We start from the raw sequence: 25921 nt of genomic DNA, 5'->3' as shown, positions 1-25921 counted from the left end.
TGGGCGACGCAAGGGGATGAACCTTCTCCAGCTCAAAAACTACCCACCCACGCTCCAACCAGGCGAGACGAGTGACCGGTGTTTTGATAGTATGTGATGGCAGATCGACGTCATGAAGATGGACCTGTTGCCCTATTTGGACCGGCCGCCGGGGCTTTGCTGATATCAGCAGTGGCACGTGGTAGTCAACGGATCGGCGACGGAAGCGGATAGGAAGTGGTGACATCAGAAATGGTGGGGGTGCAAATAATATGAGGAGGAGGAGGGTGGAGGTGACGAACAAGTGGATTAGAATGGGGATCCAGAAACGACCGTCGGGTGAGAATATAAAGGAGAGGAAGGGGCCCATGGTGGGGCTAGGCAAAGGAAGGGGAGTAAGGGAAACGACAAAAGCTAGGGCGCAATGCAATGTGTAGCCAGTGGCGACGCAAAAATTTGCCGAAATGCCGAAACACGGAAAGTACCGGATGGAAAAGTAAAGGTGAGCGTGACTGGATTGCCTAATAGAGGTGGTGCTGATCAGCCACAAGTTCAAAACAGGCAATATTAATCACCATTCCACGTGGCACTGTGCCTGTGTGGCGCAAAGGCGAGTCTTTTCGAATATTCGCTTCGTTATTGACACCTGTCCATGCTACCAATCAATTTTGGTGCATGACAGCGGGTGGGACAGAATACTTTTCCCACATACCACAAGCGGCCTCGGAGGTCCACTAAACAATGAAGACAGGGAGGAGGCAATGAAAGAAGCGATGGATGCATTGAATCAAGACGTTGAAGAGCTGCCGCCTAGTGATCAAGAACATGATGATGATGGTGGCGTGATAAGGGAGGGGAACGATCTAGGTCCAGGCAAATCAGATAACGGCCTCGAATCAGAAGGGGAAGCCTGAGACCAAGAACCAAAGTATGATTGGTAAGTGATGTCAATGGTAATTCTCTGTCGGGTCTATGTTGCTCACCAATTTGTCTAGGGAGAGCTCAGTCGTGGGGTGAATGATACTGAACCCATCAGAAGAGCCATTAGTCCACAGTTAACTTAGCCTGGAAGCTCGCTCCCCCCCGTCCTCCTGTAATTATGCAATATCTATGTGAATCATTTCTGTGTGCACATGATCAGGCTGACGACAATAAGAATGATAAGAATAGACCAGTGCCCAGAACGAAGTAATTGACTTTTGAGCAGCCTATGCTTATCACAACAAGAAGCTTAACTTTCATCGATCTGAATCTGGACTCTGGTCATGCGGCACAAGCATGTATGGATCAAATGGGTAAGTGACGACAACTATTCTCTGTCAGATCTACGTTGCTCAGCAATTCGTCTAGGAGAGCTCAATCATGGGGAAGATGATACTGAACCCGTCAGAAGAGTCCTGAGGCATTGTAATTCAGACCAACTCCCGGGTCCCTATTGTCATTGACAATGTAATTAGACAATATCAGTATATTATTTAAATTATTTCTGTCCACATGCTCAGCTCCGATGGGAATGATAAGAATAGACAACTGTAACCCAGACCCAATCTAACTTAGCAACAGAGTTTTTGATCTTTCAATACATGTTGTCGTCGAATGTTGATTCAGAGTGATATAAAACACACTAAATCCCAGGTTCAAATAAAACTCGGTAGGATTTCTGATAGTATTCATATATTGACAGACAAGGACAGTATACATTCTCTACTTATTCAGGCACTCACGGAAAATATTTTCCAGGGCCGAAGTCTGACCATTGATTGCACAAGTTACTCCTTTCAAAGCCTCGCTGATGTCTTGTGCCCGGTTCTCAATTCTATCCAACCTTTCACTGATGCCGGGGCTTCCAGTGCCCTGGTGCATCTTCTGTGTTGTTTTGCTAGGTGTTATCTCCAATTGAGAGATAACAAAACGGCGGGCCTTGCGAGGTGTGATGGGAACAGGGACAACTTCGTTAGACGGTAAGTCCACTTGAGCTGATGTGTCTTGTTTGGTAGGCTAATTAAATTACAAATAATTAGCAAAATCAAGGAGATATTTACAGCCAGTACATACCTCAACATTTTTGTCCCCTATCTCTCCGACTCGACGTTTTTTCACGATCCTTGGTTGCAACCCTTTTGAATGATGAAGGGTAAACTAGTATTAACAGTGTTCATAAGTCAGTCAGTGCTATGTGCGATCCAAAAATGAGGCACACTCACAATGATCTCTTCGTCACTGGGATTGGGAAACGGCTTATCCGGTGATGACTTTTTGGTGAGTCCTGAACTCGGAACAAGCCAAGGATATTGACTGCTGTGGTCTTCAATAGGATGTGATTGCAGGTCATACTCAGACTCTGGGCTCTGACTTTTACTGTCAGGATCTTTCCAAGATTTTCTGACACTTTCATCCTCGGGCTGGTATGAACTGTGTTGACCCCCAACTTCTGCTCTATCGCTGACTAGAACATCTGGCTCAGGCTCTTTTTTGATGCTAATCCCCCACCCTGACTTGCTTCATCCTCCAACTCAGCATGTGCCTTGCTATTACCAAGGATGACCGAGGCAGCGTTGTTTCGTGAAGAAGAACGAGAGCTATAGTAATTGCGGTGGTAAGTCTGACTTGGAGGGTTTTTCTGAGAGCCCTGATTGCTGCCGCCTGGGGCTGGCACAGGGCTTTCTGACTCCGTGTCGCTGATAACAATGACTGAGTTTTCTCTTTTCATCTTGTAGGTAGGAGTCAACGAGAAATGTGGATACAGTGAGTTTCGGCAATAAATTAGATTCAAGTATGCTCTAGTAATATGACGTCGATTAATCCACACGCCACTACATTGCATTTATAAAGGTCCGTTGTTGCCATCGTGTTGCTGTATTATCTCCATCTCCTCCTCAGTCAACTACAGAACTCATTGAGAAGACTCTACCACATCAATGAATACCACTCCAAGTCCCAGCCATCCAACCCTTCTTGTACTCAATGCAGTGAGTAATATCAATCATCAATACTGTAGACATTTGGATTTGATTTCACACATTTCAATTGACAGGATCTTGCTTGTAGTGTCGTTTGGTCATCAACAACTGGGGCTGCCTTCGCGCTTGTGGTATCAATATTATTATGGTAAGCATTTTGTTTCTCTTTTCATTACCTCACATTCACATGCCTCAATTTCCAGATTTCTGTCAGGACCAGAACTCACAAGGAACAAGTCATTTTTGACGACAATTGTCACAAATTGATTTTTGTTTTAACTAAGTGCTTCTACATTTTTGCTGTTACCTTACAGTTGTAGTTGTATACTTGTAGTGTCCTCCTGATTGATAAATATAACCTGACTTTTTTACTTAATTTCCATGCCTTTCGTTTGTGTGATTTGGGGATATCCGAGTCAGCCAAACTGTAAAGATACTAATGATGGCACTTCAGTCATGATCGAGATAATATTAGCCATGATCCGGCTGAGATGAATTATCAGCACTAACAAGGAAGCTGCTAGACCAAGCCTGTCTGGCCTGTTGCTATCTGCCTGGTTGTGCTGGTCGCGCTGGTCATACTGGTCACGCTGGTTGCACTGGTTGCGCTGATTGGACTGGTTTGAGTGGTCTGTCGCACATGTCATATATGGTCTCATAAATGAGACTAGGTATCTAATGATGGTTGGTCTTACTAGGGCGTAATTTTGATCATGACTTACAAGGCATTGTTGCAACGTTTTGATTCTTTTAAGGCTACCTAAAATCTAACGACCTGAAGTGGCCATTCTAGACCTTGTATGGGAAAATGGATTTTTCCGACATGTATAAAGCATTCTAGGAACAAAAATATTATTTCCTCTCTTCTATTAACTTTCTCTGTGGAGAGAGACTTGAATCCTAGCCGTCATTCCTCGCGTCTTTGTATTTTACATGCATAATGTTAGGTCACAACCTCACAAACTTTTTATTGCCTTGGAGAGCATCGAGTCAGTTGCTGAGAGATCGGACACTAACTTTGTATAGAGATGAATCGCATCTTCCAGCTCTTCGTCCGTGTGATTCTTGAGAAGTCTCATCGGATCGACCATTTTTTCTGCAACGTTTAAACCAACTCCATCAGATTGCGAAACGCATCGACTTTTCTTAACCCACCCGATTCTTCCCGAGCTGCCTTCAAGTTCGCATCTATGTCTTCTTTATTCCAAAAGCAACGGGTTCCCCGTTTTTCGCACATCGAGCAACTCGTATGCTTGGACAGAGTCGTCTCCGTGGAGACCTCTCGCATGCATTTTATGTTCCCCGGAGTGATTCGGCATGCATTGCATGGGACAGCCTAGAGTTTAGTTCATTGCCCCGTAATTCAAATTTCCCAGCTTTCACAAATACACTTACAAAGGGGACGAACAGCACGTCCTGTCCAAGAAATCAATCATCATTGCGATGCTTACGTCATCCACATCCACAGCAGTATATAAAAGATATGGGCGTTATTGAAAATGTTCGACTTCAAAGCCGCCAATATGTCACAAGGCAATGGAGACGGAGACCAGATTTACGCAGCTCTCACCCGCGGGCCTTCTTCGTTTTGGACTTACAGCAGCACGGTGCACGGACGTGATTTGTCGTTCTTGGCTTCTCATGCCCATGGTATTCCCGCGCCGCCAAAGACCAGCCGTCATTCCTCACATACCTTGCACGATGCTACTGTTATAGAGAAGGCTTCCGCCGGAACGCTAAAGAGTGTAAAGTATAGAGACCTCTCCAAGCTTTGTTTGCGTGGCAATAACAATTTCAATTTGGATTGGGCTCGAGGCATTCTCAGCTCTACGGGTCCCAGCATTGACACGACGCACAAATTTCATGAAGTAAACCCAAAACCTCTACGTACCGGACTCATTACTTGCGAAGGAGATGTCGGTATCTATACGGATTATTATGTTTGGGAACGCCTCAAATTCACCGGGGAGTTACTCTACCTCGCGGCGCACTACAACGACAAAGCCATACCTGCTGGGCCTTGCAATATGTTCATCCACACCCCCACCACCGGTCCATCTGGCCGCGCGGATAGAGTATTCGAATACCCAGCAGTTGATCCTTCCGAAGCCAGCAATGGTCTCCGAGGAGTCCTTTTGGTCGAGCTGAAACCTTCCTACACGTGTACCTCAAAAAGCTCTGATATGAAGCGGAATGTGGTTTTATTGGATGAGCTGGACTCATACCTGAAGCAGCATCTCGAGTTCGTGCTCATACGGGACGTCGATAGGGCCCAAGGTGATTGGAAGAAGAAAGCTTCTTCAATGTTTTATCAGGTACGCCTCATCGTTCGCATGTATCAGTACATTCTCGCTGAGCTTATTTCATCAGACTTGGCACCAGAGCCTTCACTTCGCCGTCACCCACCAGATCTTCAGCAATGAGGAGCAGTTTATCATGACTTTGAGAGAAGAGAACACGGTATGGGTATCAGAACCATTGCAATGGCATTACGAAGGCGACCCAGAAGAGACGAAACTAGCATTCGCCAAAGCGTCGCTCTTTCTCGCCCACGCCCTAGACACCCATCTCCCAAGTCTTTCGGGACCCTTTAAACCACAAGCTGCTCCTCCGGCAATTGATGCCAAGGTAAAGGTCAACGCACCTGGTAGCAACAAGGGCTCCCCGGAGCCTAGCGCATTGGTCAGTATTGTTTACTACCTATAACCTCAATCACGCTGATATCTGTTATATAGCCTTCCAGTCACCCCATGACGCTGAGATCGGTGACGAAGAAGATGCTAGAGAAAGCTCTACCATCGGTTCCCGGGGAGATCGTGTTTGGCGCAAAAGGAATTCATACTCTTACTTTGAAGTTGACTGCAATGTCGCCCCATCGGTACCCGTGCAGACAAAAGCCTCTGTATGCCCTTGCGTTGTTCTCGGAGAAGCTGGGATTGTCGGCCTTGTACAAAGGTCAGTTTGAGGGAGAGAACGTTTTTATCAAGATGGTTGTGGACGATGAAAACTCCGAGCAGTCGCTCATACGAGAGTTCTATCTCTATTCGGTCCTGTCTTCTCTCCAGGGAGTCCTGATACCGAAGTGCATCGGGCTTTTCCGCGTGGATAAGTCCACGCAGATTTTAGTTACCAGCGATTGCGGAGTCCGACTGAAATCATTCAAACAGTTGGATGACATCCAAAGGTAAGCTTTGAACTTCAGTATGGAATTATTCCTCAACTAACGTGAATGTTGCAGTCAAGCTTTACTTAAAAGCGTGAGGCAGATCCATGCCCTCCGGGTCTGTCACAACGACCTGGCTCCGAGGAACGTTGTCCAGGACGACAAAGGTAAGCTGACTATTGTCGATTTTGGCTTGGGGGAAAATAGTCATCGGTGTGATGGAGATTGTCTCGAAATATTGGACCTTGAAACACAACTTGGCGAACATTTATTATAGTGTTGTATAACCTTTCATATATTTATTATTAATCATGTTTGTAAAGCGGTTTTGTAACAATACAGTGGTTTTTTGAATCTTGTTTGTCCATATCAAGGCGTAGCAAATGTTTCAAGGTAGTCAACCTCCAAGGAGAGCTTGTAGAAAGCAACGTGTATAGCAATCCATTATATATTCAGGCGATATCAACCACAGTATGAGTAACATAACGGATGTTCACGAAAACAATATATACTACAACACCAGCTGATGAAGTGTACGACGTGAATAAGAACGATGTCATGCACCAAAATTGATTGGTAGCATGGACAGGTGTCAATAACGAAGCGAATATTCGAAAAGACTCGCCTTTGCGCCACACAGGCACAGTGCCACGTGGAATGGTGATTAATATTGCCTGTTTTGAACTTGTGGCTGATCAGCACCACCTCTATTAGGCAATCCAGTCACGCTCACCTTTACTTTTCCATCCGGTACTTTCCGTGTTTCGGCATTTCGGCAAATTTTTGCGTCGCCACTGGCTACACATTGCATTGCGCCCTAGCTTTTGTCGTTTCCCTTACTCCCCTTCCTTTGCCTAGCCCCACCATGGGCCCCTTCCTCTCCTTTATATTCTCACCCGACGGTCGTTTCTGGATCCCCATTCTAATCCACTTGTTCGTCACCTCCACCCTCCTCCTCCTCATATTATTTGCACCCCCACCATTTCTGATGTCACCACTTCCTATCCGCTTCCGTCGCCGATCCGTTGACTACCACGTGCCACTGCTGATATCAGCAAAGCCCCGGCGGCCGGTCCAAATAGGGCAACAGGTCCATCTTCATGACGTCGATCTGCCATCACATACTATCAAAACACCGGTCACTCGTCTCGCCTGGTTGGAGCGTGGGTGGGTAGTTTTTGAGCTGGAGAAGGTTCATCCCCTTGCGTCGCCCATGTTCATCGCTGTCCCATTCACTTGGGTACACTTATCCTATGTCCATCGTCTTCGCTACAGCTACACCTACCACACGCTGCCTGGGACTCACTTGTTCCAAATTGGAACTACTCCTCTCCCTCCCTCGTTTGATCAGGTGGTCCAACACAACCAGTCCATTGGTAAGGCCATGGAACTGTCGGATTTGGACTAGGTGGTGGACCGGTGGCTCCAGTTTCTTTTTTTTCAGCAGAACGTTCATTTGCAGTGCGATTATTTTTGATTTTTGAATCATTTTTATGGACACATATTTTTTTAGAATGCCTGACTGACAATAAAGGAACTGTGTTGATACTGATAGTGTTTTTCCTTGCCTTTTTTTTACTGCATCTTCCCATGACATCATGATTTTCTTGCTCTCTTTTTGCTATTGGACTTTACTTTATGGCTGTACAAACCTGTAACTTTACTCACAGCATTCATTGTTCTATCCCTTTCTTTCCCTTATTTTGATGATCTTATCCTGTAGCAACTACGCAGGATTCGTCAGCGTACATTCCTTCCTTCATGTTCTTTCTCATTCTTTTTGCGCAGCTATACTGTGCATAGCCTGTCTTTCTTTTCACTATATAAACCCCTGTATTTTACCTTGTAAAAAAAACAAGGAACTCGATTCCAGACTTCTTCTCTAAATCTCAAGTTCACTACTCTGCTACTTGTGATCCAGTGTGGTCACAATACTTCCCACTGTTACCACTGCCATCTGCTGTCATCGTCACTCGTCATTTTGAAAGTCACTGTCATCCCTTTTGATTAGAGTCCTTCTGAGCACTACAGTTTGTGCGTCAGGAGCCTGCTATCACTGGGAACCTCGTCACCTTGTCATCTTTGTCATTCTCAAACCTACCTTGTGCTACGATTAGCAAGGTAGTGCTCGTCTATACTCGTCACAAAGCCCCTATCCTTCTATAAATTCAACTATCCCTCCTCCTCAAAACCCACACCCATACCTCTCTGGGTTTTACTTTGAAGGACCTTTCATACATACCACCCCACGAACAACCAGAGCACCCACTGTTCTAGGAGGCAAAGCCCATAAACAAGTTCCGTGGAATCTGGGAGGATTGTTTGTTAGTTTGTTTTTGTGTGTGGTTTTCTAACTGCAGTTCTCATCATCGACATTGCGGAAGATAGTGAGTACACTCCCTTTCCTGTTTCCCAGCCCAATTTTGAGATATTCAAGGTAATTGTCGCAATCTTCATGCCAATTAATGCCGGACTGAGCTCCCCTCTCTTTCAGGATACTATCAGGGGAGAGCACCCATCGTGCCTAAGGGAAATTCAGTAATAATTAGTGTTGGGTTAGGCATTTTACTTACCAAAATAGCGGCGCATGCAACCATGCCTGGTGTGGTGTGCTGGAGGCCCCATTTAACGTCCAGAGTTTCGGTACTTCGCGCGCCCTCATAAGGCATCCCCTTTTTCATCGCCACAATTGAGCCGGGTCCTCGAATGACACAGGATAGAATCTTGGAGTTTCTCAGCTACAATAAATCTGATTTTGACAGGAAGACACTTACCACTTTCAAGAGCGGGTTAAGGAAGACTTTATTCACATCGAACTTCCCAGAATAATCAGCATGGAGGACCTCAACGTTCCATAGGCTGAAAGCTGAGTGTCCTTTGCTGTTCATCCTCCACCCAATTTTATTGAGAAATTTATTTTGCCTCGCCTCAGATGTCTTCAAATCGGCCGCTGAACAATCAAAGATAGTGTTGCCGCATGCACGAAGACGGCTTGCACCATTTGACCGCTGGGCCTGCATCCCGTCGCGGAACTCATTTTCATACGCTCAGTTCAAGGAGGCGTGGTAGGAATGAAAAGACTCTACTCACAGCAGATACAAACCAATCCTGCCCAATCATCCCAACAAGTTCACGAGGTGTGTTTGCGTATATCTCACTAATCTGACCTTGTATCTTTTGCTCAATGTTTTCAAACCGGCCCAGTGGACTATATTGATCGTCACGAGTTGTCTTGAATGTATTTACTGGGTCATGTATCCATAGCATGGACGTCACAAGGAACTTTTGCCCCAGCTGCTTGGTATGTTTGATTTTTCTTTGTAGCTCACTGCCGACGTCCATAAGCTCTTGCTTTTTGGGGGGACCTTGCTGACTCAAGATTTCAGGGTCTTCAGTCTCGTTCAGCAAATCGTCGTATTTCGCCGCAAAATCCTTGTTTCCTCTCTGGCCAAATTGACCGCTATCTGAGCTTCTCGAGCAACCTGACATTAGGTGAGTCAGTATATTTTGCTAATCTTCCCAGATTAACATCAGTGTACCTTATAAAGCATTCGTGGGGACATTGTCTGATTGACACTCAGATCACCATGTAATTCAGGTGTGTCTGCTTCATGTCTCATGGCATGGTCTTCACTGACTTGAGCATTCTGTCCTCGAGTATCGCTCAAAGTCGAATCATCCCTGCCCCAGTCTTGCATTGGCTGTGCTCCATGATGTAAGTCCGTCTCTTGGACATGGTCTCTGCTCTGATCACTCCCTCTGTTTGTAGGCACCCTTCGTCGTTCTCTTTTACGGTTTTTTTCCATTGTAGGCTGTGAATTTAAAAAGAAGGACAATATTGAGGGTTTGAGTTACTCGCAGTTAGGAAAACTGTTGATGGTGTGTAGGTAGTTTTCAAGTCCGACAATCTAACATGACGTAGGATGCCGTCAAAGATATGGTTGTTCTCCATTATCAACTGCAATTAGTAGAATCAGCTCAAGCTCACTCAAATCCATCAACATGCGCTCATCTACTAGGACAAAGAAGCTTTGCCAGGGCCCTTGGTGCTAATACTGCAACAGTTTTTGAAGCTCTCGTCAATTTGATAAACATGTGGAAGCCTGCAAACGTCATCATAATGAGCTTGCAACAGCTCCATCCTTTCAAGTCAATAAATCGCGCCCACAGGATGACTTACCTGTGCCTCAAAAATGGCGCAAACTAGACTCAAATGTAAGCAAATAATATCTCCATGTTTGTTTATGCATGTGGTTGCTACGGTACTGAGTGCCTTCCCATTTCTTATACTAATACTACACTGTTTCCCATAGTCCAGTCCCGACTTTACATTCAACAAAACTGCTTATGGAGAAAATCAGGCACAAATTGACGAAGCAGAACCATCGCACCAGGAATCTTCGCTGGACTTAGACTCTGAGGTGCACAATGAACGTCCCTCAAGCTTTATTCAAGTCATACCACACCCTCACACCGGCATTAAGGAACCAACCATTATCTCACTAGATACACCAACAACCTACAGTACTTTCAATGTCCGTGGCATCAACAGCAAACCATGGGCTCCGTTCCGAACTCGTGCAGACTTTGAGTATGCAGAAACCACTGTAAAAGGATTATTTAGCAAGGACATCATCAACACACAGTTACGTGGTATACACGGTGGATGGGCACGTGAAACGGCAATCACACTGCAAAGCCACGTCAATCTAGAACATTCATTGAAAAAAGCACGGAAACTATGTCCTCAGGTGAGCCAAAACTTTAAACTCAAGTCTGGTCTAATGTTTTCATTACAGTTTCGAGAGGGGAATGTCTCAGCCGTTTATTTGGGTGAGACATTTCATTTCAGTTTTGTGTATCGCGATTCCTGGGAAGTATATTGTGACTGGATCATGGATGCCAGCTTATCATCCATGATATTCTGGTATCCGTGTAAGAAATTCTTTTGTAGGCGCAATGGCCGGGTCACTCTCAAGACTCAAATATATGATGAGTTTAGCACTGGTAATAGATGGTGGGATATACAGGTGCGTTTCTATGTATTATACAGTACTTCACTTACGTTCTTCCAGGATCAGCTTCCCAAAGACGACATCCCACACTGCTTTCTCCCGGTCTCCCTCTGGCTCGACAAGGGGAATGTAACAAAACGAGTGCGAAAACACCCAAGCCTTCGAGGACTTCTTAGTTCTTAAACAAGGTGTGATGACGCCTTTTCATTTTTCGCTGCGATTTTATAGAGCTTGATCACATCTTATCACGTCCTCTATTCCCCTTGTAAGGTCTCATAAGACATGATGATAGGCTTTTCATTTGCACTATGATTTTATAGGGCCCGCTCATACCTTACCTGATACTCCAGCTCCCTCATAAGGTCGTCAGGCGACACCGTACTCGCAGCATGCTCCAGCAGTCCTGATCAGGTGAATTGGATTTTTCCAACACAACGATGATGATAGAATACAAGGTCATGCTGAGTCGAGGGACATAAAAATGATAAGTACGTGGTGATTGCAAAATAAATACGAGTGAGTGGGGTAAGGACAACAGTTATGAAAATGAGCTAATTTGCGTATGGGAATGGTGAAATAAGGAGATGTCTCTGGTGTTGTACATGTGTATTGTCAATAGTGAAATAAACGTCCGTTGCGTCGCAAATGACCTGATGTGTAGAGAAAAAAAAATAGTTCATTGAAATGTGATGGTATCAGGAATACGGAAAATTTTGTAAAACCAAACGAAAAGCTCCAACCCTTTATAATATTCGCCTGCACTGAGATCTTCCTCGAACACCCAAGCTGAAAACTGCTCCTCTGAGAAATCGGAAATTCCAAAGTGATCCAGAGCGGTACGGAACGTTGGGTCCTTGTAAATGATCCATATAGAGATCCACAAGAAGTCCGACCAAGGGCAAATGCACAGGTTCGCTGGGGGGGATCCGGAGTTTTGAGATGACTTTGGTGGCGACATGCTATTTTCCATGCGCCAATTCTTGTGACAGATGGGTTCTTCGGTGCCTCCCCAAGAGGTAGGCACACCGCAAAAGAAACAATAGCGTCCTCGGGGCAGCTTGTGCGACTTCTTTACGTTAAGCCAGCCGAAACGGTAGTTGCAGTCCTCGGGGAGTGCATTTTGACACCACTTGAAGGGCGGGTTGTGTCCGCGGATGAGGGCACCAGTCAAAGTCCAACACACGGCGCAAGACCCTTCTGTGATCTCCATGATCGTATGGAGGTCACGGATAGTATTGTGTTGACGCAAGGTTGCCGCATCCCGTTGAGCGGTGTTTGCTTTAATTGGTAAACCAGGGGACATCGGATTGGTTCCTTGGCGGGGCCTTGCGTTGGACGGTTCCGGGGCGTCACTGAGGAGCGAGCGAGCGGATTGGAACCCCTGGAGTCGAGCAGCTTTGGGGGTTGTGGGGACGCTCATAGGACGGGGAGTGTCAAACACGCTGGGATGGATCTGGGGAGGGGCGACATGGACATTGGTTGGCCTGGTCGGAGCAAGAAGAGCTATTGTCGGACTAGAAATTACAGGAACCACATTCATGGCCTTTTGCTTGCCTTTTGCTTTTTCTGACATAGCGGCTTGCTTAGGAACGTCGAAAGAAACCGGTATTTGTCGGGAGGACACAGACCCCGAGGGATTGGCGTCAGGACGACTTTGCGCTTTTGGAGTACCCTTGAAACATAAGGACAAGAGGGGGGAAGATTTTCCTACATCTTCAAAACGACACTCACGAGCGGCTTGTCTAGCGGACTGCTCCACGGAGACCTTGGCAAGGGGCGAGGAGATCAAAGGTTTATTGCTGTGTTTGGACTTGAGGACATGGCGCAAGGGAGAGGAAGACGGTGGAGAAGAGACCTGATCAGCATGGAACCTTGGAACAGGTGGTAGAACAAAGCTAGTGGTCGTCGTCTTCTGCGCACTCTTCTCGATCGCCACCAACTCGGCTTCCGCTTGATCCCAGTCCATTCCTTCAAGCTGCTTCCTTGTCCATTTGTCCAATTTGTCCGAAGAATTTCTATTGGACTGCTTAGAGGATGAGGAGGAAGGAAACGGTGCTGGAGAGGGAGGATCATCGTTGATTGGATTGGGTTGAATAACCTCCTCGGAGGACGATTCCGTGGATACAGGGACTGGTACAGGCACAGGCAAGTCGTCGTTCCAGGCACGTACAGCCAATTCTTGCAAAGGGTTGGAACCTTCGCATATATTGCACTTGACCGCTCCAGGGATATCGAGACAGGTGGCGCTGTCATTGTCCATGCATTCTCTCAAGATGCTGCAATGACATGTCATTTTGTTGACCCTATAGCGTTTCCATTGGCCGAGACAACCATGGTCGATTTTGGGCGTCTTTTTCATCACCCTCGTGTTCAGGGCAATCACGACAAAGTCTGCGATCCCTCCACTACGGTAGCCTCTGCCGCTACCTTGACCGTAATACACAAAGGAGTAGCATTGTTCCACAAAGAAAATATATCTTACCCTCATGTGGTTCATGCCTGCGGTTAGCCCACAAGTCGCAACCATGGTCTTGTAGTGTCCTTCCATCCACATACACAGGAACTCGGACTTGGAGTTGGGACTGGAAGCGGGGAGCTTGTTGTGGTGTCTTGCCATTTGGAACTGTTCTCCGAGTTTGTCCGCTTCATCGCAGGACATGGTATAGACCAGTATAGCCTCGCCTGGGGCTAAGGTGCCTTCGAGATGTTTGATGAGCCGACCGACCGCCCTCATACGCCATTTACCCAATGTGTTGCCACCTGGGAATTGTACTATGCTGTGTCTGATATCGAGCCTGTCCGTCTCCTCGGAGATGGTGTATATGTGCTGACCCCACCCCAATACTCTCTTCCACCTAGTCTCGAGGCGGGGAGGGGCGGTAGCCGTCATAGCAATCTTCTGGAATTCAAATTGTTGCACTTGCAAGAAGACAGGGTCCGGCTGCCGTAGCTCCTCATTGACGAAGTACTCGTGGTACTCGTCTAGGATGAGTCTGCGGACTCGCCGTCCGACTTTGCTCTCACGACGGAAGCTAATTGCAGCGCAAATGAGTCAATTATGAGGGTCGGCGGCGAGAGGTGAAAGCGCTTACATATGAAAGTGAGACGTCTTGAGAGCCTCCATGGGCAAAAACAACAAATGAATGTCATCGTCCTGATATTGTTCTGGCCGCTTTTCCCATTCGCTCTGCGTCCATCTCGCGCTTTTCACCCTCATGCGATTGGCTTCTTCCATGTGCTGACCAAGAAGGCTCCTATAGGGAATGACGACGGCGGTGACCTTGTCAAGCTCCACTTTTCCACAAGCAAGCCAAGTTGACGCTTTGCCTGCTCCACACTTGAGACGAACGAATAGGTCCCTCTGATTAGCCAGAGCATGGTGAATCAATTCCGCTTGGCCGTTGCTCCTCGGACGTGCGTCAGGACCGTGTAACAACCGGAGTACTTGTAACACCTGTTTGGTAGCAAAGTCGGTGGAAGAAGATGGACTGGAGGTAAGATGACTGTTGTCTTCTTCCTCCGAATCAAGGCCACCAAACAGCGAATCTCCAGATAAATCATCATCCGAATGGATTATGTCACATTCGGACGCGACGTCTGGCACTTTCCTGCGAGTACAGTGGATCAATATAGCTGGTTAGAAAAGAATAACAATATAATGATATATACTTGCCTGGAACGTCCGGGAGTGCGATCGACGGAAGGGGTGGAAGGGAGTCCTTCTACGACCTCAACGTCAGAATCGAACAAACGATTGACGTCCGAGGGAACGTCTTGGACAATGCTATATCGCGAATAAGCAACTGTGCATGACTTCGACAAATGTTGTTCGTACCTTTTCTTCTTGCCAGAGACAAGTTCAGCTCTCCTCGGAGCGAACGATGGTTCCATGGCCGACTGAGACCGTTCCAGTACGGGCGCAAGAGAACGTGGTGGAGGGAGACTGGAAGGAGGTAGAATGGAGGAAGGAGGGAGAGCATCTTCAACGACGGCGTCGACGACTACTACTTCGCTGTCATTGGAATTGCTGTCCTCGGAGCGGCTCTTCTTCTTAGGCCCGTTTGCTTCCTCGTCCTCGTCCTCTTCCACGCCTCTCTTTCTTTTCGAGAGAGCAAGCTCCACCGCTTGCTTCATGTCCTTCAGTCTCTCTTTATGACCGCGTTCATAAATCGCGTTCAAGACGTCCTCGATACTGCAATCCGACGAGAATGAGCTGACGTCAAACTTGCTGCAAATGGCTTGACCCAGCGCCAAGGCAGCGCCTTTGGTGATGTCTTTCTGTCTTGTGGCCCTCAGGTCTTCGACCACTCTCTGTGTCAACGCTTGAGCAAACTTCTGGCACCAGTCCTTGCCCAACAGGTCGTCCTTCGTGTTTTGTGAGTTTCCCCCGTTGCGCGGAAGAAAGACGATGGCGATTGGGGGAGGATTAACACCGAAACCCAATATGTCGTGCCATTGACGGTCTAATTTGGCAAACTCGTGCATGGCATCTGTCGTCAACTGAGGAATACCGTTCGGTTCTAAACCGTACCGATTCCTGGACATGTAAGTACCGTGGCCAGACGCCAGATCGCCTATCCTGTCGCCCCCCATGTAGTAGTGAGGCTCTATGAATTGCCTCATTATAGACACCGCGCAATTTCGCCAGTTATTAACCAATAACGATGCGTCGCAGAAGACCCTTATGTGGGTGCTCAGGTATACCGAGAATTGCTCCGAGGAGACCCGCTTGCCCATCTGAACCCAAGCATATTCTTGGAACAACCTGACCGCCGACTCGCCGTAAACCAAGGAAGTCAGGAACACCTCCAAGGGGCGAACGACCACGAAATACTCCATATTGAGATCCCTCAGGGTACTCGGACATAACAATGGAATGTAATTGTTGTGACCTAGAATGCTGGTTATCTTCGTGTACCGGACAATCCAGTACATGCTCGACATCAAATTGTAATGATTTTGTGTCCTCATCGAATTCCGTATCTTCATATCTACCCATTCTGTGCCTCTGCAAGGCTGAGAGGGTACTATGTGATTAAGGACAGACAATACCTCATTTAGCATGGCACATTTTGATAGGATGGAGCAAGCGGTGGGTATATTCCAACAAATTCGGCCGGCGTTGTCCTTCCTGCAAAGGTTCCACTTTGTGCTTTGCAGCACGTCAGTCACAAGGGGTTGAGGGCGGTCCGTAAAGGGACCTCCGGACAACCACAAGAAGCCATAATCCTTGTTTGCAAAGTTGTCCTTGACGTCCTCTGGGAGGCGGGTGAGATACTTCACCCCTTCGGTAAGCTCCTTCATAATGTAGGATGCGGTTTGCATCATTTCCTGCAACCCGGAGCGTAATTTCGACATGTACAGGACCTCCCCGGAGATCGATAGCTTGGTAAATTGTTCGTCCCAAAACACTTGGGGAATGTGTACAGTCAATTTGGCGATTGAAGAAGCCGCCGACTGGAGTTCCGATATGAAATTGAAGGGACACCCGCTTCCGATGCTCAAGTGGGTGTCGTAGTTAGCCAATATCTCCCTGGATCGTTATCGGGGATTAGAGTAGTTTTGCAAAAAGCGAGAAACAACAGACTTACCTGCGGAACGTAGATTCCTCTTTGTGCAGATCGGACTGCATCACCACGCAGCATTTAATGATATACTTCCATTTGGCCAACTTGCCTGTTAACCACTCTGCCTCTATGAATGTGCCGTCTGCCTTCAGAGATCCCAAGGCAATATACCTGAGCAGCGGACACTGGAATGTGTCACCTTCCTCTGCGGAGTCGTTGGGACCCATCATGCTGAATAGTATATCATGTGGAAATGGAACTTCTTCGGCCTGATTTTTGAGTGAATGTATGAATTCCGAAATCATGTCCTCTTGCTGGGGATTGGTAGGAAGGGCAATAGCTTGGTCACCGAATCCAGTATACGTCCTGAAAAGAAATGTGATGTATGAAGCCAACACCTCGGTGTACGTGTCGACACTGGAATCAGTGAGAAGAGTATGGAAGTGGTCTGTGTTCGTAGACGATCTGTGCGAACAAGGGTGAGGAAACTGGACTTATGACGATGAAAGGAAATGGCTTACACATTTGGGCCGTGCTTTATTAGGCAACGGATGCCTAGACCACCTTGCCTGACCCTATTCGCGGCTTCGTTCAAGTACTTGATGCTGGCCTTGCGCATGTGCGTGTAAGCAAACTGGCATTCGGGTTCTTCCAGGCCCATGATGGTCATAAGCTGTTTGCGCTTCTCTTCATCTTCCACGTATTCCCGCAGTAATACATGCCACTGGGTGATTTGCAAAAGAGGAGGGACCTCCCTCAGCGTATTCGGAGACGAAGGCCCGACCATATTGAAGATAGACTCGTAATTACGAAGTATCTCTTCCAAGGGCAACTCCTCGGACAAAGGCGATGCAAGCGCCTCGTTGATTGCAAAATATTTGCGGTTCCTGCCTTGGAACACCGTCTGAACCCGAGCGTTTCTCAAGTTGTCGATCCCTGAGTTCCTCTGCTCCCTCGGATGATGGTAGACGTGCCTTTCACAGGTACCCTTTTTAAAGGAGCAAAAGGTGCACTGCAGAGTGCACTGATAGCCGTCCACCACTGGAATGATTTCCAGAGGAGGACCGTTAGGAGCGATGAAGGGCATGTCGTGGGCGTCGTCGATAGGCTGCAGCGGGCGTAATGCCTCCAAGATGTTATCCTTGTCTACCTCGAGGTGATGACTGTAGCTAAGGTGCGAGTGAGCGTCCTTTGCCAAGACGCCAAACTTGCAATCTAAGCATATTAGTATTCTCAAACCTACATGGTACCTGAGGCCACACGACCTCAGCAGGTTGTTAGAGACCAGATAAGAAAGGCCAGGTACGAAGATCAAGTGGCCTTGCTCTATGAAAAGGAAACATTCCGATATTTCTAAGCTCGTTTCAAGGAAGATAAAACGATGGTAGAGATACACACCGTTGGTGTCTGGATCAGGAATTGCCTGAGCCTCCGTAAGCAACTGAGAGACCTCATCGTCCAACTCCTCGGAGGCGTTTTGTGGACCTTGTGCGACTTTTGCACGCTTCCTATGCTCTAGTTCTATGAAGTATGTTATGGACTGCGATACAAAGTAGCAACTCCCTAACTTACTTTTAATGGTGTCTTCGAAGAAATTCGCACTAGAGTGATACTCAGGATCTCCGAGGATGGATTTTTCGTCGTCAGAGTTGACGAGCTCCAAGTTTTGTTCTGAATGCAAGTCACTTAGCCCTTTTGTTGTGTAACGCACAAAGGAGGTGTGACATACCTTCTGCAGCAACGTCTTCCGACTCATCTGCAACGCTTTGTCCTACTGCTAAACCTAGGTCAACAGTGAGATCGCGCATACGTGCCCATCACGCCTACTGCCTTACCTTTCTTGACAACTTTCCCCTGTCGTAAAACGGTCCCAACAACGGAAGTACGAGTGTCGTCTGCGCGCAGAGCTACAACTTTGAAGCTTGTCAAGAGAAGGCTCCGAACAATAAGAAAAAAGACATACCAGCGGGCGAGTGGTCAGAATTATCGGTCAAAGCTCCATGGGCGACCGACAGATGCTTTCGCATTGTCCTGATGCGCTCCCTCTCCTCGTTGCACCCTCGGATGGGACACATGAGGGTGTCAAACGTACGCTCAATCTTGAAAATTCCGAAGGAACATTCAATCAATGCGGTTTTGCTATGTCGATCCCACTGGTGGTCACGACTGTTTTTGCCCTCGCATTTGGGGCAGATAGAAACATCTGGTGTTAGAGGCATGTTAAAAAGTATATGGTATGTAATGAGGTTTAACTTTGAAAAGTTGAAGAAAAACGTTGAACGGTCAGAGACGGTATTTATACTTGAAAAAAAACAACGCTGTAATGTTTTACTGATCGCAAAGTGCTGCTCGGTATTTCGGCCGCGCCGAGCACCATTACCTATTTCTTGGGGAAAAATGAAAAATGAATGTAGTGATCATGCAAATAATTTCGTTTCCATTCTTGCGAGAAAAGCGGAACGGTTTCAGATGACCGAGAATCCAGAGTACTGTAAACAGTGCATCATCATGTCCGTGGAGTCGAAACGAGTCCTACTTTCAGGTAGCATCCCATATGATACAAGATGTTACTGCAAACGCGTACCAACTATCAGTCAAACAAAAACAAGAAAGTAAGGTCTATCGTAGACGCATTGGGTTCCGTGCTACATTGTTGGGTTCGGTGCCGTGAGAACGGATCGCCCGATTGTGGATTAAGGGAAGCGGATCACGAGTTGCGGATCGCTGTGTGCAAAAGATCTTGCAGGGTCAACGGAACGATGCTAAAGTCTGTTACGAGCGCTGTACTAAAAAAACAACTTTCAATTTTAAAACGAAGCCCGCCATCCCTGGATGAGTAACACTAAACTGAATTACTACACTTGATTACAATGGAAGGATTGGTAGCTACTGGTTACGCTGCATAGCTTCCAAGCGTTCATTTAGATCTGACAACGACTGCAATATCGCAAGTTGTTTGAGCTCATATTTTGTGATTGCAGAGTCGAGGTCCGAGGATGTTTGACCTTAAATGTTCCTAGATCCATATGCTCGAGCCTCCCCATCCCATATGCAGTGTTTGCCAGCCCGACTGCAAAAATAGCACATCTTTGTGTGACAAAAGGCCGACTCCGTGGAGACCAGAAACTTGCAGGTCTTGCGCAAAGATGTGCATCGCCGACATGGCTCTACCTACAAACATGTCATCGTGCAATGCTCACTCCTTGGAGCAACGTCAATACACACCATTAGAACAAATAAAATATCGTCGTCGTCGTCCTCCGCCTCGGACTCCTCACCATTGGTTTCCGGATCCTAGATATCCATCATTATCATGACAACAATTTCATTGAGCGATTCACTTACCATAGCACGGCCTAAGCTGCTGCCTGGAATAGCGATTTTGTCCGCGGAGACGTCGTAGGCATATTGCATGCCTGATGCCGATAAGACATTGATGACGTCCACTATTTGAGCCAAAAATTTTGTGTGCTCCGGGGAGCCGTGTATCCCCGGAACGTCTTGCAGATGGTCATAAAGCGTTAGACCATAATGCTACATATCAACCTGTCGTCGACTATGAAATATGGCGGTCAGATATGACTTGCCTGCTGCTTCCCGAAATCCTTCAAAATGTCAATGTTGCTCGGATCGGATTTCACCCTGGCTACTACCGACAAACTCGCTGAGGCAATTCAAGTAGGTGGACGTATCAGGCATGGCGAAACAATAGATAACTACTCAGTCAGAGAGGAATGACAGTTCATGGTGGCTACTCGAACGTTCCCATGCTGTGGCGGCCACGTGATTACACAACGGATTCCACAAAGTGGTCAATGATGATTTGGACTCTAACTCCAACTAATGACACTGACAGAAGCCAAACGCCAAGCCAAAAGGTTCAGTAAAGCCTTGGAGAAGCTCTACAAAGATAATGTGGTCCCTGAAGAGCATGAGTACAGGGGCGGTGTCAGCTTCATCGAATATACAGAAAAACTTCGTTCCTTGCTGGTGGGTAGACCATGTAAAAGATGACACTACTACCAACCCATCTGTTGGCATGCAGGAAGAAGCGACCGCAAGCAACTGCGTTCAGTGTAACGAAGGAATTTGGGTGATCAACGCAATCTCAGAATCTTTGAGATGGGCAGAAAGGAGCCAGGAAGGTTAGTATCCCTCTAAAGGCTTTTACCTGTGTTCCTGACATCGACATCACATAGATCGTATGCCCGTTCCACTCCAGGAAGACATTCCGGCAAACGCAATTGAAGAAGACTCCGAGGAGCATTCCGAGGAAGACCAACTACGACAAGCTTGGGAGGTCCTGAATGAACATAAACTAGACCATTATGTTTTCAGTGAAAACCGAGCGGCTGAATTAGAGTATGACAGATGGACAATACTACAGTTCAGGACGGAGGCGGTTTTGATGTATTATGGACTCATGGACAGAGAAAAATGATTGCATGTAACTCATTGACTAAACTGCTAATTTGATTCGTTTTTGTATTGTACTTTTGCTTCTCTACATAACTGCGAGGAGTTCACCAACCTCGAGTTGTAATCGTAACCGGAGCGACAAGGTTTAGGGTGGGCGTATTCGTGTGAAAACGAATTGACTCGGTTATACTATTTCCGAACAAAAGGTATATCAATGGGTATTTACGAGCTTGTAAGACATATACAATCCTACAAGAGATGAGATCCGGAAAGTACATGACTTCAAAAGTAATCCTTTGCGACTTCTTCTCGAGATTTCTACTCACCCCTTGAAACGTCGCACTCTAATGCAAGGGAGACTTCGAGTTCCTCCGTGCGTCATCTCACTGTCTCGCCAGGCGCTCCTCAGAGTCCTTTGGTACTATCGTTGCCAAGCGATCTTTCTTTTCCCCAATTCCAGGGAACCTCGGACTCACAATTGGAAGAGTAGAAAGAGAGAATAAGTCGGAACAGGGAGGAAATTGAAACGCTTTCGAAGGAATGCGAAGAGGCCTACTCTGTGTGGGACGCAAAGAGGAGAGATCTGGTGAAGATAATAGCCAATTATGATGGCCACATTAGAGCGAGGGAAATGCTGTTGATCAATAAGGCTTCTCACGTCCGTCCCATGTAAACTACAGAATAAGTAAATGTCTCATTCCAAATCGTGGGGTTAAATGATATACTCGCCCGATGAATGGAGATTTTAGAACAAGTTGAAATGTCTGAAAAATGAACAAAACAATAATACGTTACGAGAACCGCTGAAAGATATCTGTACAAGAAAGGGACATGGGATGTCATGTAACAACCAAGAGTTAGTTACTCTGGCGCACACAGGAACACACTATAAAGGTAATGGAAGATGGGGAGTGGGTACCCCTTGGGCTGCAGTGAGTTAGTTGGTATACAACAGGAGGACTCGCTGAGGAGTCTCCTGGATCTATTGGGATATATATACTACTACAGGTTTGTTTGTACATGTGTACTATACAGTTGATGAAGGCAGTGGCTGGTGATGTCATAGGGCCTAGCCCGTATGGCCAGCTCCACTGTGTGAGAGAGTTAAGTCTAAAAATAACAGAAAGGCAACGCGGCGCGAGAAAGGGAGATGCCGCGTGGCAATTAAGGTATAGAGTTAAAGCGGAGAATGAAATAAAAGGAGATGTCCGGAAATTGTGTTATCGTAACATGTCAAGCTAACGGTATATGTCCGGGATAATATTCAGGCAATGACTATATCAATTCAACTCCTCACCGGCGAACAAGCGCCTGCGTAGAAAGAGTGACAATTTAATCAGTGTGTGGTGTGTGTGATCAGTAATCTCCGGGTCACGCAATACTGGTGTCATTACACTCGTGTTCAGTCGCCCAACCTTACCGGCACGGTATGGATAGGAAATCTATCGCGCCGCACGGAAGAGGACAACGAGATGGAATGGAACTTTAACCGCTCATGAACCCATGGCATGTCGAGTTCCATAGTCAAAAAGCAAGATGTAGGTTAGCTTATACTAGGACATTGAGCAAGAACATGGAGCGCTCCGAGGCGTACGAATATTACAAGGAGAACAAGGTTCAGCACATGGATGCAACCATAATGTTATACGAAACGTTTGAGGAGTGCCCGATGTTGTATGTAAACTCCTCGGAGAGGAACGGACTTTAATCGGCGTCGAGATGTTCGCTAAAATACTTGCTACATGGCAAATGCTGGGGTACCAGCTACAACTCCTTGGAAAACATGGTGTCAACATTGGCTGTGCTAGGAGACTGAAAAGGGATTTTTCTTCCGTGGAGCGAGGACCAACCTTTGCAGAAAAGGACTTGGCTGGGATTGTTGCATTATCAAAAAAATTGTCAAACTGGAGCATCAATGATTTGGGAGGCCAAATCATTCGTCTGATTGCTGTTTACTACATAGAGGATGTTTCATTTAATTTTCGATATGTTCATCGCAACAGTGGTTTATTTGGAACCACGTGTTATATAGAAGTGTTCTCAAAGTAAAAATAAATTAGTTATGATCCTCAGATGACCAGGCTTACAGTCTCCCCGGAGTTTAGGCGGCACGTGAGACCAGAAATAGAAGAATTGTTATCAGCAGACCATTTTTGATATTTGATCGATAGGAAAGAATACTGTTTGACAGCCGCCGGCCAATTCCGATCGACAAACAAGCCTTCCACGGGACAAGGGTTTACTCGCTGTCACTTCAACAAAACTACCATGAACTCCGCATTCCAAAAACAACTTTCTGACATTGTCAAAACTATCAGGTCGATCCCGTTCGACACCACCGTGGAAGCAGTAAAAAATAAGCCGAGCGATGTCGAGGCAAAGCACTGTTTTGGCAACAAGAGGTGAGCGGAAAATCACGCTGGGCATTTATTTACTAACCTTCCTTTGTAGAGCTTGCTGTCACAGGAGTTCGATAAAGCTGAGGTTCTCATGCCAAAGGTCCGTGAGATGCCTCTCTACAAGACCTTTATGAAGAAGGTCGAGTATGTCCGGGAAATGGAAACAAAGGAGGACGACGCCATAGATGAAGAGGAGGATGATGACATGGAGCAAGAGGTCCCTCCGACGGCGAAATATCAGGTAAGTCAAGACGAATTGCCACGAGTGCCTTTAAAGCTGACCGAGAATACTACAACGACAGAGTCCCGGTCAAATACCACAAACACCAATGGCAAGTAAAATTCGCTGTCGGGTAAAATTTATTTAACCTAAACACGCAACAGACGAAAATGGGTCCTCCTCAAATCCGGATCCCGGCCAGGAAAGTCTCGTCAAAGGGGAAGGAAAGGGAGAAGGAGCCGGAGAGGATCAAGCCGAGATATAGACAAGTGAAAGTGGTGATCACGAAAAAAAGGTACGCGCAGAACGTCCCAAGTCCGTTGAAGGACAAAGGCAAGACGGAGGCAGAAACCCCCTCCAAGGGAAAAGGAAAGGCCAAGGAAACCCCCTCCAAGGACACCACCACGCCGAAGAAGCAATCAAAACCAATTCCTTATGTGAGTGGTCACTTGTGTAACGTACTGGAGTGAATTGACTTTGCAATATAGGTAATACCCTGTGCGGAATGCCTCAGCGATGTGAAGAAAGAAGGGCCGCTGTGCTGTGTGAAGGAATTCGACAATCCGCGGGGAACGTCATGTATACCATGTCAAAGGAAACAAGCGCGCTGCTACTGGAGGTCCTCGGAGACTCGAAAAGCACTATTAAAGCATCAGTGGACCGAAGGTAAGGTTGCTCTTCTGGGCATGCCATGTATAGCGTACTTCAACCTTTATTAGATTCATGGGCCCCACCGTCCAAGGAGGAGATAGAGAAAATGGACCTCCAAGAACTCCTCGCAACACGAGTTAAGTGCGCTGAGATGTCTCTTGTGGCGGCAGAGACGCTTTGGGATTTAAGTAAAATTCAAAAGAAAAAATTAAGTACTTGATAGGGATACTGGTTTCATGACTTTAATTATAAATACATTGTAACTCGATAGCCATTGACATAGATGCCTGTACCTTATCTTTGGACTGAACAGGTAAAAAAACGTAACCTGAAATTACAACCAACGGCTGAACACCGGAATAGGAATAAGCGGTAAAGTCAAACCAATTGGTAACTCCGAGGAGATGCATGTTCATATTTGCTATGGCACGTTATGCTCAAAATGACAAAGGAACGGCAAATAAACATGGGAGTAATAAATGGCCATCTGAACCGCCTGAACACCCTTAAAGGTCTGAACCCTTGTGTTTCTGACCCATCCGAACCTCCTTGGAGAGGGTTCCACAGTTTGAACCGACTGGTTGAACCGTCTAAACCTTGGCCATGAGCCTTGTGAGGCTCCTCAAAGAGGATTCCACAGTCTGAACCATGGAATTGTCTGAACCTCCTGGGAGATGGTTCAATAGTTTAAACCGACTGTCTGAACCGTCTGAGCCTCCTCGGAGAGCGTTCCGCTGTCTGAACCTTGGCCGTCTGAACCTTGCCCGTCTGAACCATCTGAACCATCTGAACCTTGCTTGTCTGAACCGTCCGTCTGAACCGTCTGAACCGTCTGAACCTCGCCCGTCTGAACCTTGCCTGTCTGAACTGTCTGAACTGTCTGAACCGTCTGAACCTTGCCCGTCTGAACCGTCTGAACCGTCTGTCTGAACCGTCTGAACCGTCTGAACCGTCTGAACCGTCTGAACCGTCTGAACCTTGCCCGTCTGAACCTTGCCCGTCTGAACCGTCTGAACCTCCTCGGAGAGTGTTCCGCGGTCTGAACTGTCTGAACGGTCTGAACCTTGCCTGTCTGAACCGCCTGTCTGAACCGTCTGAACCTCCTCGGAGAGCGTTCCGCTGTCTAAACCGCCTGTCCGAACCGTCTGAACCGTCTGAACCGCCCTGTCTGAACCGTCTGAACCGCCCCGTCTGAACCATCTGAACCGTCTGAACCTTCGAGTACGAGTCGTAATCGAAGAATCTAATAGCTAGGACCCCGTCGGAGTATGCGATTTAAAGCGCCGCTACTCTCGCCAGTTTGCATATATAAACCTCTGAAGATACCACTGATGAGGAATAAAATCCGAAACTGCTCGTCTACCTCCATTGAGGGCAGTCTGGTATCTCTTCATCATGCCTCCAGCCCACCGATCGAACGAAGCCGCTTCGCGGCTTCGTTCGATCGCCATCTTACCCTGACATATTTAGAAAATCATGGTACAAATGCATTGCATTGTGCTCGATGCCAGGCGCGTCCCGTCACGCGCGTTACTGTTCGTGTTGCGA

General features: G+C 46.9%; 9 protein-coding genes across 9 annotated transcripts; 4 read left to right on the top strand and 5 right to left on the bottom strand.

Annotated features, from left to right (window-relative positions):
- Positions 1–1683: 1683 nt before the first annotated feature.
- SERLADRAFT_443859 (uncharacterized protein) lies at positions 1684–2689 on the bottom strand (the record flags this gene model as incomplete). The annotated part of the gene is made up of 4 exons (XM_007324486.1): positions 1684–1977; positions 2035–2118; positions 2184–2425; positions 2476–2689. The coding sequence occupies 4 exons, from the start codon at positions 2687–2689 to the stop codon at positions 1684–1686; spliced, it is 834 nt and encodes a 277-aa protein (XP_007324548.1).
- A 2553-nt stretch (positions 2690–5242) lies between these two features.
- Positions 5243–6379, top strand: SERLADRAFT_403708 (uncharacterized protein; the record flags this gene model as incomplete). Its single annotated transcript, XM_007324485.1, has 4 exons — positions 5243–5254; positions 5310–5621; positions 5675–6123; positions 6178–6379. 4 exons carry the CDS (start codon positions 5243–5245, stop codon positions 6377–6379), a joined length of 975 nt encoding a protein of 324 aa, XP_007324547.1.
- A 2073-nt stretch (positions 6380–8452) lies between these two features.
- On the bottom strand, positions 8453–9908 carry SERLADRAFT_443857 (uncharacterized protein; the record flags this gene model as incomplete). Its single annotated transcript, XM_007324484.1, has 5 exons — positions 8453–8626; positions 8676–8825; positions 8877–9134; positions 9193–9584; positions 9689–9908. 5 exons carry the CDS (start codon positions 9906–9908, stop codon positions 8453–8455), a joined length of 1194 nt encoding a protein of 397 aa, XP_007324546.1.
- A 131-nt stretch (positions 9909–10039) lies between these two features.
- On the top strand, positions 10040–11300 carry SERLADRAFT_443856 (uncharacterized protein; the record flags this gene model as incomplete). Its single annotated transcript, XM_007324483.1, has 5 exons — positions 10040–10213; positions 10273–10317; positions 10416–10853; positions 10902–11132; positions 11178–11300. 5 exons carry the CDS (start codon positions 10040–10042, stop codon positions 11298–11300), a joined length of 1011 nt encoding a protein of 336 aa, XP_007324545.1.
- A 493-nt stretch (positions 11301–11793) lies between these two features.
- SERLADRAFT_443855 (uncharacterized protein) lies at positions 11794–18903 on the bottom strand (the record flags this gene model as incomplete). Its single annotated transcript, XM_007324482.1, has 11 exons — positions 11794–14149; positions 14210–14725; positions 14770–14901; positions 14953–16650; positions 16709–17149; positions 17206–17891; positions 17928–18205; positions 18257–18355; positions 18414–18467; positions 18520–18591; positions 18648–18903. 11 exons carry the CDS (start codon positions 18901–18903, stop codon positions 11794–11796), a joined length of 6588 nt encoding a protein of 2195 aa, XP_007324544.1.
- Positions 18904–19700: 797 nt separating this feature from the next.
- Positions 19701–20098, bottom strand: SERLADRAFT_412082 (uncharacterized protein; the record flags this gene model as incomplete). The annotated part of the gene is made up of 3 exons (XM_007324481.1): positions 19701–19855; positions 19885–19978; positions 20030–20098. 3 exons carry the CDS (start codon positions 20096–20098, stop codon positions 19701–19703), a joined length of 318 nt encoding a protein of 105 aa, XP_007324543.1.
- A 198-nt stretch (positions 20099–20296) lies between these two features.
- Positions 20297–21125, top strand: SERLADRAFT_412081 (uncharacterized protein; the record flags this gene model as incomplete). The annotated part of the gene is made up of 4 exons (XM_007324480.1): positions 20297–20366; positions 20541–20674; positions 20730–20829; positions 20884–21125. The coding sequence occupies 4 exons, from the start codon at positions 20297–20299 to the stop codon at positions 21123–21125; spliced, it is 546 nt and encodes a 181-aa protein (XP_007324542.1).
- A 2246-nt stretch (positions 21126–23371) lies between these two features.
- SERLADRAFT_443852 (uncharacterized protein) lies at positions 23372–24593 on the top strand (the record flags this gene model as incomplete). The annotated part of the gene is made up of 5 exons (XM_007324479.1): positions 23372–23505; positions 23557–23743; positions 23887–24159; positions 24211–24388; positions 24442–24593. The coding sequence occupies 5 exons, from the start codon at positions 23372–23374 to the stop codon at positions 24591–24593; spliced, it is 924 nt and encodes a 307-aa protein (XP_007324541.1).
- A 370-nt stretch (positions 24594–24963) lies between these two features.
- On the bottom strand, positions 24964–25824 carry SERLADRAFT_443851 (uncharacterized protein; the record flags this gene model as incomplete). The annotated part of the gene is made up of 2 exons (XM_007324478.1): positions 24964–25588; positions 25664–25824. 2 exons carry the CDS (start codon positions 25822–25824, stop codon positions 24964–24966), a joined length of 786 nt encoding a protein of 261 aa, XP_007324540.1.
- Positions 25825–25921: the final 97 nt, after the last annotated feature.

This window comes from Serpula lacrymans (assembly GCF_000218685.1).
Source record: "Serpula lacrymans var. lacrymans S7.9 unplaced genomic scaffold SERLAscaffold_19, whole genome shotgun sequence".
NCBI lineage: Eukaryota > Fungi > Basidiomycota > Agaricomycetes > Boletales > Serpulaceae > Serpula > Serpula lacrymans.
Note: the sequence above shows the minus strand (reverse complement) of the source record. Positions and strands in the feature narration are given on the sequence as shown.